Source organism: Talpa occidentalis, unplaced genomic scaffold (assembly GCF_014898055.3).
Source record: "Talpa occidentalis isolate TD23 unplaced genomic scaffold, MPIMG_talOcc4v2.1 talOcc4.9, whole genome shotgun sequence".
NCBI classification, from domain to species: Eukaryota; Metazoa; Chordata; class Mammalia; order Eulipotyphla; family Talpidae; genus Talpa; species Talpa occidentalis.
The window spans coordinates 105,684,014-105,701,951 of NW_023605305.1; the positions used below are offsets into that span (position 1 = coordinate 105,684,014).

At 42.4% G+C, this 17,938-nt stretch overlaps 1 protein-coding gene across 5 annotated transcripts; it reads right to left on the reverse strand.

The window, feature by feature from the left end:
• Nucleotides 1-318: 318 nt before the first annotated feature.
• Nucleotides 319-12,301, reverse strand: HENMT1 (HEN methyltransferase 1). 5 transcript variants are annotated; one of them, XM_037500348.2, is made up of 8 exons: nt 12,254-12,301; nt 11,032-11,160; nt 8,834-8,962; nt 5,961-6,073; nt 5,036-5,170; nt 3,615-3,794; nt 2,642-2,819; nt 319-1,126 (listed from the first exon to the last, which is right to left on the reverse strand). In XM_037500348.2, the coding sequence occupies exons 2-8, from the start codon at nt 11,050-11,052 to the stop codon at nt 707-709; spliced, it is 1,176 nt and encodes a 391-aa protein (XP_037356245.1). In that variant the 5' UTR covers nt 11,053-11,160; nt 12,254-12,301; the 3' UTR covers nt 319-706. The 5 variants fall into 5 exon arrangements, with proteins under 5 accessions (XP_037356245.1, XP_037356246.1, XP_037356244.1 ...); XM_037500349.2 differs by having other exon boundaries at nt 12,241-12,264; XM_037500347.2 differs by lacking the exon at nt 12,254-12,301 and adding an exon at nt 12,107-12,180.
• Nucleotides 12,302-17,938: the final 5,637 nt, after the last annotated feature.

Here is a 17,938-nt window from a genome sequence, read left to right on the forward strand (position 1 = left end):
CGGGCCTCCCCGGTGGCGCAGCGGTTGAGCGCTGGGTTGCGAAGCCACCCGCAGCCTCTGCGGTGCTGGTTCGATCCCCGGCTGCTCCCCGACCCTGGAGGAGGGTCCCACATGGCGCGCAGACCTCTCCTGCCGCCCGCTGCTCCCCTCAGCAGTGTACTTCGGTCCTTCTGCCTGCTCTGCCCCCCGCTCTGGCTCTGATGAATTCTCTCACCCTCCCGCGCTTCTGACTGTGCCCAGTGCTTGTATAAACAAAACAAACAAACAAATAATAAAATAAATAAAACATGCCTCTATTAAAAAAAAAAAAAAAGAAAGAAACATGCATTCCTGTTTTTTATGAAGTTTGAGGCTAAGTATTACAGGTCAGAATCTAGCCCAAAGGACACGAAGTCTCCTAGAAAAATGTTAAAGCTACTCCTGGCACCTAGGAAAAGGTTTTAAACACAATTTTCTTTAAACCTTTTTAATGTACTTTCAAAAATGACTGAACACAAAAACACATATAACCAAGAACATTATTAACAAACCCTTACCCCCTGCCAAAAAATATGTATAGATACTTAAAAAAAAAAAGAAAACCCAGCAACAAGGTTAGCCAAGTAAATTCAAAAGTAAGTTACTCGAATCATGACTACATGAAAAGTTTAAACTCTAAATGAGCCCAACTCTTACAAGACCCTGAATTTCAGGAAAAAAAGAAGGCTCAGTAATTATCAACCTCGTCAGTCAGATCAACCTTCACTGCAGACCCATCGCTGTTCAACCTCACTGAGTCAGCAATGAGTGTTTTCAAGGCCTCTATGTTATCACATAAGCGGTTCACCTTGGGATAAGCGAGAAGCCTCTCCAGGGGTACATAAAACTTATTTCCAACACAGAAAGGTTTGGGAGACTTCTCTATGTTGGTTTTTTCAGCCTCTGTGAAGACTGGCCCCACGAGTGCGATGCAGGTCTTTGAGTGACCGGTGGCTTTTGACTTGTGATCCAATTCCCTCTCATCCTCTGGTTTCAGACTCTGGACAAATTTACGTCTCATGCTTTGGATTTCTCGGAACACTTCATTAATCAACACGAGTTGGCGGAACCTTTTTTGCTGTAAACTTGGGTACGAGGCAGTAAAGACCTGTAGAAGAAAACACTTGGCATGTAGGAAAATTTTCAAAACCTTTAGTAACTTTCTCCACATTAAAAAATTAACTGCATGAAGTGCTGGCAAAGATGCAGAGAAAAAGGAACATTCTTATGCTGCTGGTGAGAATGTAGACTGTCTAGTCCCTATGGAAAACTGTCCAGAGGTTTTTCAAAATACTGAAAATAGGCCTACCGTACGATCCAGCAATTCCATTCCTAGGTGTCTACCCCCCAAAATGCAAAAACACTAACTCAAAGAGGAATATGTAATCCTGTGTCCTTTGCAGCCCTATTTACAATAGAAAATTATGGAAACAGCCTAAGTAAGTACCCAAGGACAAGTAAGTGAATTAAGAAAATATGGTGTATATACACAATGGAATACTATCAGCTATAAAAAAAAAAAAAGGATGAACTCTTGCCTTTGACCCAACATGGATGGCTCTGGAGGGAATATGCGAAGTGAAATAAATCAGGAGAAAGACACATACCGATGGTGTCAATTGGATGTGGAAGATAGAGAAACAAAACAAAGGGGCAGAGCAACAAACTAATAACAAACCCTATAAATCTGACTATAGAACTGAGACTTCCAGAGAAGAAAGTGGAGGGCAGAGAGCAGATTATGGGGGTGGCCCAATGGGCCACGGTAGAGGACTGTGGGTGCTTTGAGGGTAGGTGTGGTGTGAAACATACATCTGAAGGGTGTGAGCCTATACCTCTGAAAGCAATACTATTACCTTAGTAAAAAAAGAAACATGAAGAGTGAAATACTTCTAATCTTGAACTTTTTCTATGATTACATGCCAAGCAAGAAAGTAGATTAAAATAAAGGAAAAAAAAAGGAATTAAGTATATGGACATATGTCAAACCCCTACTATTAATGGTAAATGCCACAATTACAATGGGAGTCAAATGTTGGACCCATAAATATTTACTCTCTGATTTGCTTTCAAAATTCTAATAAGTCTCCCAGGTTTCCACCAATTCACACCAACCCAGCACTCCCACTTGATAATAGAGGATAATAGTGGGGGTTGGGGGGAGTCATCAGCTAAAAGGGAAATGCGTCCATTCTTCATGTCCTTAACCAAGAAGGTCTGAGAAGCGTGGAGGCTCAGTTCCCAAGGTCATTTCCTGAGCCAAGCCGTGCAGGAATCTCTGCTGGCTTTTCTCCTGCACGCTGACAATGCCAAGAGAGAGAAAAGGTGGAGAGAGGGGAGCAGGGGGCACTGGCCCAAACTGCTCAAGTATGTTCTAAGATACCAGAAGAACATTCTCTCTGTTATTCTTTGAGATGTGGCAAGAGACCAGAGGGTCTCACGGGTTGCAGTGGACAAACTCTCACAGCAATTGTGGGGTACGAAGGACTCCCCAAGAGTCAAGCTTAAAATAAGGTCATTTATACTTATATCTACATTAGGGAATCATGAAAAAACACTTCACCCTTCAGATAATGCACTTCCTCCCCTGTCCTGAGAGAGAGACCTCACAAAGGATACTCACAGCTTTGTAAATATGTTCTCTGCACTGCTCTGAAGCACAGGTTTCAGTCGCCTCTGTTCCGTTTTTCTGGAAGATCCCTATCTGGGTGCAGTAGCCCACCTCCTCAGCTCCGGCTGGTGGTTCCCCTACACCAGTAAATTCCACAGTGTAATTGTAGCGATTTGCTACATCTAAAGCCCTGAAGTCAAAGTAAGGAGAAAAATCATTTTCGTAAATTTGGAGATGATGGTAAATAAGCAATTTCCAGTGAAAACAATGTCCCTCCCCCTCCACCCCCACCGTGCCGCCCCAGTATAGGCCTCCCTGGTGGCCTAGGGATTAAGTCTCAATATGGTCTGAGTTCAATCCCTGGCCAAGGAGCTAACCCACATATGGCATAGCAGACCTCTACTGATCTATTTCAGTAGATCCACCTATTCTGCTCCCCACTCTGTCTCTGGTGTATCTTTTCACCTCTGCACCTCTGGCCTATTCCCCAGATCCTGTATGCATAAATAAATAAAAGTAAATCTTTAAAAAAAACCTCATTCTTTAAAAATAAATGAGGGCCTCCCCGGTGGTGCAGCGGTTGAGCGCTGGGTTGCGAAGCTGCCCGCAGCCTCTGCAGCGCCGGTTCGATCCCCGGCTGCTCCCCGGCCACCGGAGGAGGGTCCCACATGGCTCTCAGACCTCTCCTGCCGCCCGCTGCTCCCCTCAGCAGTGTACTTCGGTCCTTCTGCCTGCTCTGCTCCCTGCTCTGGCTGTGGTGAATTCTCTCACCCTCCCGCGCTTCTGACTGTACCCAATGCTTGTATATATAAATATTTTTTTTAAAAAAGAAAAAAGAAAAAAATAAATAAAAATAAATGAAATAAAGATGAGGTGCTGCTTGCTTAAACATTTCTTAAAGGGGAAAAATAATTTTCATAGGACTTTTAAAACTCCCATGGGATTCCAAAAACCAAACAAATATAAAGAAACATTATGAACTCACCAGGTCTGAAACTGCATCCTATTCCACTCAAATTTGTGATCAGCATCTCTTAGAGTCACTGCAGGAAAAAGGGGGTTGAATTCAGAGTTTGGAGTGCTGATAACAACCATAGATGGAGATAAGTATCCAAATACAACTTTAGGAAACCTGGTCAGGTCTTCTGAATCCAAATGTTCTATCCTGAAATGGTGAATGGGAGAGACATAGTAAACTCTAGCTTCACTTGCAAGTATTTTCCTAATTGATTAGCAAAACCATTTCTATCTCTATTTGATTTACCCCTCCTTTCAACATACAATAGTACATGAGTAACCTGAAATAATTATTCCTATATTTTCACTCTCCCCTTTGCCCACAGTGCCCCCTTATCCAACTACTTTGGTCTTCGCTGTGTTCCCTGGACTTATAATAAAGAATAATAAAATAAATAAAGACATGAATAAGGAGGAAGAAATATTATGACAAAGAACAGAGAGTAAGGTTCTGTGGCAGGAAATCCACTTTAAATCAAATGACCTAGATGATAATCTCGGGAAGTGGGAAGCAGTATAAAGTAGAATGCTGTTTTAAAAAAAAAAAAATTCAACCTACATTGAATTTGAAGTTTTGAAACACTAAATAGAGGAGAAACAAGACAGCAAGTTTTGAGAAGTTAAATTCAACTGAAGAGAAAAAAAAAAAAGAGTATCATGCCTGTTACCGAACAGTATTTAGCAAAAGTTACTAAATTATACTATTTCCTGTATTATCCAAGATAGAAACATTGAGAATACAGGAATGGGAGAAAATATTCACAAATCATATCTCAGGAGGGGTTAATATCCAGAATATATAAAGAACTGCTGACAATTCAACAACACTAAACAACCTGATTAAAAAATGGGCAACAGATTTGTCAATTTCTGTAAAGAAATATAAATGGCCATTAGGTATATGAAAAAGATGGCCACCTAATCATTAGGGAAAAGCAAATCAAAACCACAATGAGGGAAGGGGGCACTGGTTATTGAATACCCCTTAAGACATATGCACTTAATTTATTATGGGTAAAGTGTCATTATGGGGAAAACCTACCCTTACATGGTTCAGAAAAGAAAACTGTGTGTGTGGAGGGGGGAAAGGAAGAGGGACCACAGGTGTGAAAATGAGGGAAATGTTCACAATACATGAATCTGGATAAAGGGTATATGGGTATCTCTAGTACCATTTATTCTTTTTGCAACTTATCTGTAAATCTGAAATCACTTCCACACAAAAGGCTGAAAAAAGCCCAGCAAAAAGCCAGTCCAAACCGACTAGCAATTTTCTTTACAAATAAAAATTAACATTATAACTTAAATATCTATTTAGGGCACTAAATTATCCAGACTAATTAGATTTTTCAATTGAATTTATACAGTCAGAATTAGTTTTATACTTACAATTCAATACATGTTATCAAATCAAATCCCAGCAAACGAGAATCTCTCTCCACAGCAGAACCATGATACAAGGTTATAGTCAAATTCAGATCCCGGGGACTTAGGAAATCACCCATAAATGGAGACAATTTACTCCTGGCAAAAGCGTTATTGAAGAGTAAGGAACATTTGAACACAACAATCTATTTATAGAACTCTGCGGTTCTGATAATTATCTTCTACCCATACTGAGAAGTCTGACATGGTCTATTTCCCATGATGTGTTAAAAGCACCACGTCTTACAGTAACTTCCCCTCTGGGAAGAACAGGCCAATAACAAGAAAATTTTGAATATTTGACATTGCTCTTATTGTTAATACTTTAGGCTTCCCAGTTCACTTTGGATCAGTGATTTTCAATTCTTTGCTATTGCGAAGATATTCTTGAAACAATATGTGGAAGTCAGATAATTAATTGATAGGTAGGTAGGTAGGTAGGTAGTCAGAGAGAGAGACCAACAAATAGATAGGCAGGCAGGCAGATAGGCAGGCGAAGATTGAAGAGCTGCTTTTGTTTAAATTTGAAAACGGAGCTCTGGGGTCTTCACCCAGTACTCAGGACAATTTAAGTCCTCTACTGTAAATTATTAGGGTGTCCGGCATTAAAATGATTAAACCTTGCCATTTGAGATGGAATTTGCAATGCTTTGACTATAATAAGCATTTAATTGAGGTTATACTTTCTGCATTGGCAGAATAAAATGCAGGCATTATTCACAATGTACACAGCCAATTTTAGTGATATAACAGTCGCCTGGTGAGGTAGAGACTCTAAGAGTGCCAGTTTTTTAAAACAAGTTGTATTACACAATACTCCCTCTAAGTATACTGAACAGTGTCCCTAGTTTTAGATTAACACACAGTTCTTTCAGTAAGTAGGTATTACCCTTTCCATTGTAATTTATCTTCATCAATATCTACTCCAACAAGCAGTTCAATGCAACTGTGGAATTTTAACATCCATATGAGTGACGTATCACCACACCCCAAGTCTGCAACCTGTAGACAAGTCAGAATGTTATTTTATAGACACTGAGAGTCAGAAAAGTTAAATATGATTTTTAAAAAAATTTTTTGAGATGGCATCACTATCAGGAAAAAACCATTATATGGAAGGATCTTTTGATAGAAAAAAGTACACAAAAAAGAAATTAATCTGAGATAGGATAAACATGGGAGGCAAAAATAAGTCCTATTAATTTCCCATGACCTACCAAAAGAGTATTTACAATTCCACTGATGTGGAAAATGTCTAAAGTTATGTTGAAACAAAGACTATAGACTTTAAAGTTTCAGGGAATAAGTGATAAAGGGTCTCAAGGCCACAAGCCTGACTCATACATCCCAGATAACCGGTTAGAAGTCTCCTGCCTCTGTATCCCAGCTGGTTTTAATTGATAATGTACCCCTTCTTTAGGCAATAAACATCCTGTTGCCTAATTGCTTGGGGCTCAGGCTTTGGAGAAGGATCTCCTCTGAGCCCACCAGCATTAATAAAGAACTTCCCTCTTCCTCTCTGAGTGCTGCTTGGTTTCCTGGCAGAATTTCTGCTGTAACATTATAAGAAACTCCTCTTATTCAGGTGGGAATCATGTAGCTGAGGGGCCTGGCCCGGCACACTGCTACACAGAAAGCAGGTATCCCAGGAGAGGAAACTGTGTCCCTCTGAGCAACTTCATGAATTTTAGACCAATAAGGGTATCTACCCGTTATCAGAACAGAAGGCTGACCTTGACCAGTCCTTCACAATTCATACACACAAGTCTGTTAATCTAATACCCTTAATCTATCTTCATATGCATTCTTATACATTTTTTATTAAATCTGGTTTTCCAAATCATACAATAAAGCCATCACTAACCATAGAGGAATTATCTAAATTCTGAACTCCATTATGGGAGAAAAAGACAAATGAAAATAAAACAAACATATGAAAGTATCCACATATAAAGAGATATCACCAATCAGCTTCAAGGATAGTTGCCTCTAATCTTAAGCAGAAATCTGGAGTTATAAACTATTTCAGGATACTAGGTAAGAAACATTCCATGTATAGTCTTGAAATGCACAAATACAGAGGTTTTCAAAGGGTTAAAACTAAAACAGAATGAGGTTTAGCTCAAAATTAATTTCAACCCCACTGTAGTGCCAGGAAGAGCACAGAGCTGCTATCTTTATGATCCAAGCAGACCGGCAAAGGACAGTCCTGAAGCCCTCGGTGGCTTTCTCAGCTGTTTATTGAGGTTTTACATGCAGTGTGGCAACCAGGTACACAGCAGGCAGAGGGTGGGGGCAGGGGGTAGGAGGCCATTAGGCCTCCCTAGCCCAGGCAATCTTCACTCTTTATTGGGCTCTGTGGGGTTCTCTTGCCTGCCTCTGCTTCTCTTGGCAAATATATCAATACTGCAGCCATGGCCCACAGAAGTAAACAATACAATTGAATATAACAATGTAACAGAACACAGGAGCTCACTATCAGGTGTGCAATCCTAATTAATGGTGGGAGGGCAGAAAAGCCTGAAAATCATTTACCCTACACCCACTTTGTAAAATCAAGATCATGACTTCTGCAGCATTTGCCAGCTATTTTCCAGGAAATACTGCTAATCCCCCTGTGGAAAATTCATACTCCATCTTAGTAATAAAGGTACATTCAATCATATTTAACCTAATTTCTCCTCAAATGTGTTTAACCACAGAACCTGTTCCTTGAACATACTAGGTAGCCTTGCAATGGATCTAAAAGTTCTACCCTTGGTCACATTCATTAATATTGGTTTTTGAGGCAAGGATATTCACGGACTCTGGAGAAGGGGAACAGACAATTAGAAAATAAAAGTTAGTTTCAGAAAGAAAATGATAACCTTAGGGGGCATCAAACAGCACTACTTTTTATGTAGTACATCCAATTTTCCTCCAAGTAGGAACTGAGCTGAAACTATACTAGTAACAATCTATGAACCACATCAATAACTGCAAATAACCTAGCAAAAAAAGAGAAGTTTGTCAATTTTAACTATAGAACACATTAGAGAAAATTAAACTAACAATCATTTTCCTTAAGAAGTCTATCATTCTGGGCCTCCCTGGTGGTGCAGCAGTTGAGCGCTGGGTTGCGAAGCTGTCCGCAGCCTCTGCAGTGCCAGTTCGATCCCTGGTCGCTGGGTGAGGGTCCCACATGGCGCGCAGACCTCTCCTGCCGCCCGCTGCTCCCCTCAGCAGTGTACTTCGTCAGTGCCTGCTCTGCTCCCTGCTCTGGCTCTGGTGAATTCTCTCACCCTCCTGCACTTCTGACTGTACCCAGTGCTTATATAAATAAATAAATTTAAAAAAAAAAAGAAGTCTATCATTTTTCACCCTATAACCTTCTCTGGCGAATTCAGATGTCCACTGGACTAGCCTTTGAAGCACAGTGGCCCTAGGAAATGCACTCAGCACTGATACAGAAAGGGGGTATTACAGACAGAATTCAGTGGGGACACAGCATAGCCAAGACTGATCATGAAGCTTTGTTACAAAGCAAGAGAGGATGCCAAGGACTCCACACCTCGCCCCAATCACCCCAGGCTCACCCACACCAGCAGCTGAGTAGCAAAGCCTTCTAGAGCAAGGTGATCTTAGAGTAACTAGAGGGATTACACAGCGTACAAGACCTTAGAGATTCTAATAGTCCCTGCCTATTTACTATGTCCTTAAGAATTAGTATTTGATGAAATATTTCATCAGTCTCAATAATTATTCAGAAAAAGAAATACATACCTTCTTGGGTTTATGTTGATTCACCAAATTTTTAACAAAGTAGTAACGCTGTCTGTATAATGGAGGTTTAAACTCAATTACCTTCTTTCTGGGAACTTCTTCAAAATTATCATGTATCACACTATTGCCCTGAAAGTTTACAAACAACAACAAAAAAATAACTTCAGGAGTTAATAAGGGAAAAAAGAGCTTTCCTCCCCCACCCCCTTGTAGAACATGTTGGCCATTCCAACCCATTTGTGACCTAAAATCATTAGATAGCACTGCATTTCTTCCACAGTTCATCCAAGCCTCCTCTCACTCCTTTTAATTAAGAATCTGGCTTTATACTTCCTATAGCTTAGAGTCAGTTGAAAAGAAAATTAGTTATGTATATGTTTAATAAAGTAGTTGCAAGTCTACTACCCACAAGCCAAAGGCTGTAGTGCAGGTGAGAAGAAGGCTGGAAACTGCTAATAGCCAACAATCCCCTTGATCAAAATGCAGTTAGGTCCTCTTCTCTCTAGGCCTCTACCTGGACTTCACCCTGTCTTTCCATAGCTCGGTTTAGTAAGAATTCTGCTAATTCACTTTGGACAGCATTCACTACTTTCAACATCAGATCAAACTATAGCTGATGCAATTCTTTATCCCCCATCCTTGATATCTTATCCCCCTGGCCTGTCTTCAGCAAGGATTCCCCAAACCCTTGATGTCTCCTCTTAATACTTTTCATCCACTGACCGATCACTCTGCATATAGGCTACAAATTCCCGGCTGACCTTGCTGTGTTTGGAGTGAAGCCTAATCTCTCTCCCCTGCTGCAAAGCTCTGATTGCAATAGTCCTAAACAAAGGCTTCTTTTTTAAAATAAAGGCCTTTTTACAAGTGTTAGAATTCATTTTTCATATGATTCCACTAGAAAGAAAGAAATTATGGTGATGGGTGTTGTGTTTTAACAACACCTAAGGGGGTTATCCTATAGCTTCAAATCATATATAATGTTGTAAATCGATCTTACTTCAATAAAAAAAAAACTAAAAATGGAATTATATGATTAATCCATAACTATTTACTGCTGTTCCTAAATACCAGTAATAAAGAAATAGAGTCCAAAAGGCATTTTAAGTACCCAGAGTAATGTCCAACAGAAACAAAATATATATGCAATTTGGGCCTCCCTGGTGGCACAAGGGGTTAAGTCTCAGTACTATCTATAGAGCTACAGGCAGCCACTGCAGATCTCCAACCAGGGAGCTGACCCACATGGTCAGCAAACCTCTGTCTCACCTGCTGCTCCCCTCAGCAGTGTCTTTCAGATCTGCCTGTTCTGCTCCCCATTCTGTCTCTGGTGAATCACCTCACCCCCCGCACCTCTGGTCTACACCTCAGTTCTTGTATGCATCAATAAATAAAATTGTTAATACACATATATTCAATTCATATATTCAATGTGTTCAAAATGTTTTAAGATATAATTGTAATATTTTACTGAACCCAACATATCTGTATCATTTCAACATGAAAAAGATTCTTATTTTTCATATATCTTCAAAATCCAGTGTATATTTCACACTTAGGCATCAATGTCCAATCAGAACCACCTGATCTGTACTTGGATTTCAAAAGATTTACATAAACCATTAGATTCACATACCCAAGTTATTCCAAACACTCTTAAAACTTCCCCAATAATGAAATTGAGTGCTTAGTTTTTTAATTTAAAAGTTCAGTTCCTCACTGGCATGTTTCAAGTCCTCCATAGCCATGTGTAGTAACTGACTAACCACTGGACAGTACAGATCTAAGCCTAAATACTGTAAATGTGGTTCCCAAATCAATGGCAACTTCCTCAGGATATTTCTTAGAAATGCAGAGTCCTGGGCTTCCCCCTACACCTCCTCAAGCAGAATCTGCAGGAAAAATCCCCACGTGATCCAAAAAGCACATTAACAGTAAAAAAATACATTAGGGTGTTTTAAAGTAGATTTTGTTATTTAAAATATCAACTGATGATAAAAACACTTAGTTCACTTTACACCAAAAGTGGAATTTCACCTATGTAGATGCCTGTTTAACTCAACCAACACCCAACCCCACCCCCCACCCCCAGAAATGCCAGGAGCTAACTGTGAGGGCTTTTGCTTGTAAGTACCTCCCAGTATATTGTAGAGATAACACTTGGGAGCCACAGGAGCAGTTAAGAAGGGCAGTATTACCTCTAAATTGTTTTCTTCCATCTTGTTTCCAGGTTTTGTTGAAACACAAACACAGACGTAACCTTCAAGCTGTATGAATCAGCAATGACTCGGCTGTACACAATATTTCAGTTTTTACAAAGCGCAAACCTGAAAGAAATAACTGCTTAAATCAACAGGAGGGGTAGCGCAGGTTCCCTCCCTTGTCTTTATGTGCTAGCATTTAATCCACAGAACTTATTCCATAAGTACGGTTTCAGACAATAGCCAAAAAATAAGCACTGTTTCAGACAGTAGCAAAGAGGCTCGCAGAGCCTTAATAATTTTTCTCTCTAAGCCAAACCCAACTGAAAGTAGTAACCTGCATTCTTTCCTTGTACTTACTAGTTTAATTGGATACAAATTGAACCCCCCTGTGGGTTCAGACTCTCACTAAGGCTCTCACGCTCGCTCAGATGGCTTTCCAGTACCCCTTCATCCGTGGGGCAAAATGAAATGTCCAGGGAAAAGAACTGATAAAGTAAAATTCACTTAGCCATTTAAATTTAAACCTTGGTTTTTCTATTGCACGCCTGATTCAAATAAAATTCAGTCTACAGCCCAAATGCCCCAAAATAGATGACTGGATCAAGAAGATGTGGTCCATATACACCATGGAATATTACTCAGCATTCAAAAAAGATAAACACATGCAATTTGCAGCAACATGGATGGCGCTGGAAGGGATCATGCTCAGTGAAATAAGCCAGAAAGAAAAAGAAAAATACCGGATGGTCTCACTCATAGCAGGAATCTAGAAAACCTAAATAAGGGACCAGGAAAAAGAATAAGTATAAGAAAGTGAAAATCAAAATCAACAAAAAACTATGAACCAGAGACACTTTTGGGGGGTGGGGGGGCGGGAGGGGAGGGATTGGGGTCAGAATGGGGGGGTTGCAATTGTATGGGGAATATAAAAATAAAATTTATTAAAAAAAAAATTCAGTCTACAACGTGGGCAGGAGACTTTTGAGTTGTCCTCTTAACTCGGAATCCGCACTCTTCGTGGGAGCTAAGGTTACGGCCTCCATAGAACATGGGCCGCCCCACCTGTTACCTGCGCGTCCCAGGCACGTCCAGGTGGAGCAGCAGAGGCGCAAGCCTAGCGGGTCGCGCAGAGCCGCCGCCGCACGCACCTGCGGGCCCGCCCCCGACGCCCGCGCACGCGACGTTACCCGCCGGCGGCCACACCTGCGCCGCGCACCTGCGCCGCGGGCCCTCCCGATGCGGCCGCGGGGTCCCCTCGCCGTGCCAGGCGCGCCGGGCGCGCAGCCCCATTGCGCCAGGCTCCTGGCCCCTGGGCGTCGGTTTTGCTTCTCCCAACGGCCGCGGTGGCGCATGCCCCGGAGCCATTGCCCGGGTCTCCATCCGAACCCAGTTGGCGACCCCTGGGCTCCACATTCCCCACCCGCGCGCGCCCGCAGCGCGCCAGCGGGCCTCGAGCTGGGCGACTGCTCGGCGGCTGTTGGGTTCGGGGTTCTCCCCGTGCGCAACAAAGAGCTGCAAACGGTCCCGGCGTGGGGGAGGCGGCGGGAGGAGCCACCCGGTGGCGCGCGAGCCGGGGGCGGCCAGTGTCCAAGTCAGCGAGTCCCAGATTCATCCCCAAGGTTGGGGGGACTCGAGGCTGCGTAAAGTTGGTCTGGTAGCATCTGAACTCTGGGGGAGGTGGGGGGGGACCTTTTATGAAAGAAGGGATCAGGGGAAAAAATAATAAATAAAATTAACAGGCAACTCTAATATTCTGCAGGGAAGGGGGCGAGAAAGGGATCGAAAGGGGAGCGAGGAACAGGGGGACCATGGTGATGGTGCTCGGGTATGGTGGTGGGAATTTCAGGGGGACTACACGTGAGAAGAGAAGGCAAACATTGTACAAAATGAGCAACGATGTAAACGATGTAGGTAGGGTAATTGGTTTTCAGGCTTTTCTGCCCTCCCACCGTAAGGATTGCCCTGCCTGATGGGGCACCTGCTGTTGTTACTGCAGTTGTAGGACTAAAGGAAGGAGGAAAAAAAAGTTATTGTTTAATGAGTATAGAGCTTCATTTTGAGATGGAAAAGTTCCCCAGGTAGAAGGTGGTGATGGCTGTGCAGCAGTGTGGATGTTACATTATTGTGTTGTTTACTTCCGTGAGCAGTGGGAGGCGTATTGAGGTAGTCACCGAGAGTAGCAGAAGCAGAAAAGGCAGGACAGAGAAGGGGAGAAAGAAAGCCAGAGAAGGCCAGGGTGAAGACATGCCAGGGACTTGCAGGCCTACCTGCCTCCTGGCCCCTTGGCACCCCTGCCTGCCGTGTACCTGGTTGCTGCAATGCATGTAAAGCTCAATAAAAGTTTGAGAAAGCCACCGAGGTCTCCAGGACTCCTTTACCCGTCTGCCAGATTATAGAAAACCTGCTCAGTGGCCCATCCTGCCACTACAATATAAATAAATTTTAAAAAAGAAAACCTTTGAGCTCCCGAATTCCGAGTGGGTTATTTCTGCCAGCTGACTATGCAACAGTCAGCTCTCTTAGGAAAGTTAACTGTGTCATGCCCTTCCTTCCCTGCAAAAACTCAACTTGGTACTTCATAAATAAGTTCTTTCTAGTGTGTAGTGGACCAGCATAAGGAGGGGCAGGGGAGACCAGAAACTGCAGCCTTTAGGGAAGACAAGATTGCACTCTTATTTTTTTAACGATTTTATTTATTTATGCATACAAGAGCTGGGGTACAGGCCAGAAATGGGGGGGCGGGGGGTGAGAGGGTTCACCAGAGATAGAGTGGGGAACAGAACAGGCAGACTGACTGAAATACACTGCTGAGGTGGGCAGCCAGCAAGGCAGAATAAGTCTGCTGCCATGTGAGTAGCTCCCTGGCTGGGGATTGAACTCCTGCTGCAGAGGCTGCAGATTCCCTCACAGTGTGGTGCTTAACCCCTTGTGCCACCAGGGAGACCCTTCACTCTTATTTTGAAAGACTAAAGGAAGGGCTAATGAATGAGTGGCCATTAATATGTTGTAAATAATATATCAGAACTGTATTTTCAAGTACCCCCTTTTATATGCAAAGCATAGTGCTAACAGCTTTGGGATATCACAAAGTTAGATTTTTGGCATTGTGGAGTGTAGTCTCAGAAAAAATTTTGTAACTCATTGTAGGAGAAGGAAGGCCACTGAGCAGGTTTTCTGATCCAGCAGACGGATAAAGAAGGAGTCCTGGAGCCCTCAGTGGCTTTCTCAGGCTTTTATTGAGCTTTACATGCATTGCAGCAACCAGGTACATGGCAGGCAGGAATGCCAGGGGGCCAGGAGGCCCATAGGCCTCCAAGCCCCTGGCAAGTCTTCACTCTATTATCTATTTTTTAAGTACTTCTAGGGTATGGCTAGGTTGATCTGTAAGGACCAGTGATTCTTTACAATGGAGATTTTCCTCAGTCTCCACATCCCCACCTCTGGTCTGTGCCTGCAGATACTTTTCTGTATCATCTGATGTTAGCTAGAGCAGTTGGTGCCTAAGGATTTTTCATTTCTATAGCTATGATGTTAGTCATCTCTACCTCCACCCCCAGTTCTGGTCTTGTGATGCCTTTTCCCCAAATTTTCTACTCTTAGCCTCCAATACTTAATACCACTGAACTGTATGTTTGGAAATGGTTTATGTTATTCATTTTTTCCCAGAATTTTTAAAAAATTAAAGAAAAAAATTTAAGTTAATACATGATTGATTCATGATTCTCAGATCTAGAGTTTTTTCTTTACCTGCTAGTTGACTTGGTTATAAACTTGAATTCTCATATCCAATTTCCTCTCCATATTTGCCTATTACATCTTCTCTTGGTCTCCCACTTTCTCAGAGCCTAAAAATCATCCTTGACTCACTCATTTCCACCCTTTCCACATTTGGACAATCACCAAATCTTCACCTCTTCAAGCTGTCACTGCATCTGTTCCTTCCACCAGCCAATACCTTAATTTAACCTTTGTCATCTCATTTACTCAGCATACTGAATCTTACTTCCTCTGCTAGATTGTAAATTCCACTGAGATAAAGACCATGCTATTTATTTTCAGAATGGATTTTAGTCAGAAAGGCCTAAATTCTGATCTGACTATTTATTACTCTCTAATCTTTAGCAATTTACTTACCCCCTTGTCCGTTTCAATTGTTTGTTTGTTTTCAGTTGAAAAGTGAGAATTAAATGAGATTGCCCATCCAGCTAGTATGGGCCAAGTACTGGTCTGAGTAAAAAAGGCAGATTAAGTTCTTTCTTTCTCTTACTGCTCCTGTAGTCCAGCAAGTGTTGGTGTTGGTCACACAATGAGTCACCAAAAGTTATCCTGGATGCCAACTTGAACCTGGATGCTCAAAACATGAGGAAATACTTAGGGGACTTGGGGAGATGATGAGTGACTATATCATGCATGTGAAAGGCATGTAAACTGTGTGGTCAGAAAAAAGAGTGTGGCAGATTGAGATGCACACTCCCCTTACCACTCCTCTTGAGATGTGGGGTCTATTTCTTCTGGATCTGGAGGAACTTGGTGACTTCACCCAAGCATAGCATCTTGCCAGATTGGGGCCCAGTGTTAAGAAACTGGCAGCTTCTTAGAACACCCACTCTTGGAATCCAGATGACTTGCTGTGAGAAAGACCAAACAGCCCCATGGAGAGGCCCATGTGCAGAGAAAATAAATATTCCCTCTTCCTATCCCTGGCTGACAGCTTAGACTTATCTTGTTAACCAGGAGAGTGAATCATTTCGGGAGTGACTCCTCCTGACCCGGTTGAGCCACTTAGGCTAACTGCCTGAGGCTGCAGGAGTAGCTTTGCTTGCACAGACAATGAAGGCAGTGGCTGTATGGATGGGTCAAAGTAGCTCCTATGCCTCAAGTTGGAATAACAATGGAGTGTAATGCTCTATCAAGCTAAAGCTATTCACAGGATTTTGTTGTTCCCTTTTTTCTGTTCTGTCTTCCCTCTCCTATATCAACTTCTCCCGGGGAAATTACTTACACACAAATCTTCATATCTCAGGGTCTGGTTCTGGGAACCCGATATGATACAACCACGCTGACTGCTGGTGGAGAATGAATATGAGTGCAGCAAGAGGGGAAGCGAGGTGAGCACTTAGAAGTCCATTTCAGGGCTTCCCTGCTGGTGCAGGGATTAAGCACTGCACTATGAAGCAATCTGGAGCCTCTGCAGCACCAGTTCGATCCCTGGCCGGCCAGAGGGCAACCCACATGGTGCAGCAGACCTCTCCTGTCTCACCCACTGCTCCCCTCAGCAGTGTACTTCGGTCAATCTTCCTGTTCTGTTCCCCACTCTGTCTCTGGTGAGTCCTCTCACCCCCCGCATCTCTGGCCTGTACCCCAGCTCTTGTATGCATAAACAAATAAATCTTTTTAAAAAAAACTATCAAAAAAAAAAAAAAGAAGTTCACTTCAGTGAGTCAGGAGAAGGATGATAGTGTTTCAGACTATGAGATGACAGTGAAGAAGGATGATATAGATGGAGGCCAAAGATACCTTGAAGCTAAAACTCAGGGGACTTCAAAATAGGGTGGTTAGGGCCTCCCTGGTGGTATAGGGGTTAAGTCTCAGTGCTATCACCGCTAAGTTCTGTGTTCAATCCCAAGCCAGGGAGCTAACCCACATGGTGCAGCAGACCTCACCTGTCTCTCGCACTACTCCCCTTGGCAGTGTCTTCGGTCAGTTTACTTGTTCTGCTCCCCACTCTGTCTCTGGTGAATCCTCTCACCCCCCTCACCTCTGGCCTATACCCAAGTTCTTGTATGCATAAATAAATAAAAATAAAATCTTTGAAAAAAATAGGCTGGTTGGTTGTAAGGGGTGAAAAGAAACAGTTGAGTATATTTCCCAGATTTTTGGTATGATCAACTGGGAGGATGAAGTTACCATCACTTCGTGGGAAAGACCATGGCGATTAGAAAGTATTGAAAACAATCTGAGATATGTCAAGCTGAGATGGCCAAGTACAGGTAAAAAAAGATAAATGGGTAAAAGGGCAAGATTACATCTCAATTGCTTTTTAACTACTTGAAATAAAAATTTGATGAGTGCCTGCTACAATTCTAAGTTTTGAGTCATCAATTTTTCCAGCAAACCATTAATCTCATGCACATTTCTGAAATCTATGCAGAGCCTGCAGCTGCAGCTGCAGGAAGCAGTGTGCACATAGAACCAAAGGCTTTCTGACTATGTGTAGTTGCCCTCAACTGGTGTGATAATTAAAATTTACAAGTCAGGTTTGGTGTGCATAGTGCCTAGATATTTGGTCAAATATTATTCTGGATGTCCCCATGAAGGTATTTTTTGGAAGAGATTAATATTTAAATTGATAGACTTTGAGTAAAGCAAATGACATTCATAATGTGGGTGAACTTTACGAGAACAAACACTGACTTCCCTTGAAGTACGAAATCTGCCAGCTGACTCCCACTGGACTCCCAAATGTAGCTCTTTCCTGAGTCTCTAATTGCTGCCAGACCCTGGAGATTTGGGGCTCACCAGCTTCCGCATCACATGTGCATGTTTCTTAAAATAAATCTTGATCTGAAAAGGAAAATAGCAAACAACAAAAAAAATTCTACATACATACACATATATGTGTGTGCGCACTGTTTCTCTACATAATCCTGACTGTACAGCTTTTGATTTCTCTACTTTTCCATGTCTACACTCTCTTGACTGTCAAAAATTACCAACTGACTCCTTCTCTGCCTATGCCCTTCCATTGACCCTTATGTAATTGGATGATAACACCTCTATATTGGTGACTATTTCTGCATGACAAACCAACCTAAACTCCACAGCTCAAAACAAGAGGCATTTATTGTTGCCCAAGAGTCTGTGAGTCAGCAGATCTAAATGGGGCTCAGATACCTCTGCT

Coding starts and splice junctions, on each gene's coding strand:
- HENMT1 (XM_037500348.2), bottom strand. CDS start 11,052: ATGGAAGAAAACAATTTAGAG. Junction 8,963..11,031: donor TGGAAGAAAACAATTTAGAG/GTAATACTGCCC, acceptor GTAAACTTTCAG/GGCAATAGTGTGATACATGA. Junction 3,795..5,035: donor TTGATAACATGTATTGAATT/GTAAGTATAAAA, acceptor TCACCATTTCAG/GATAGAACATTTGGATTCAG.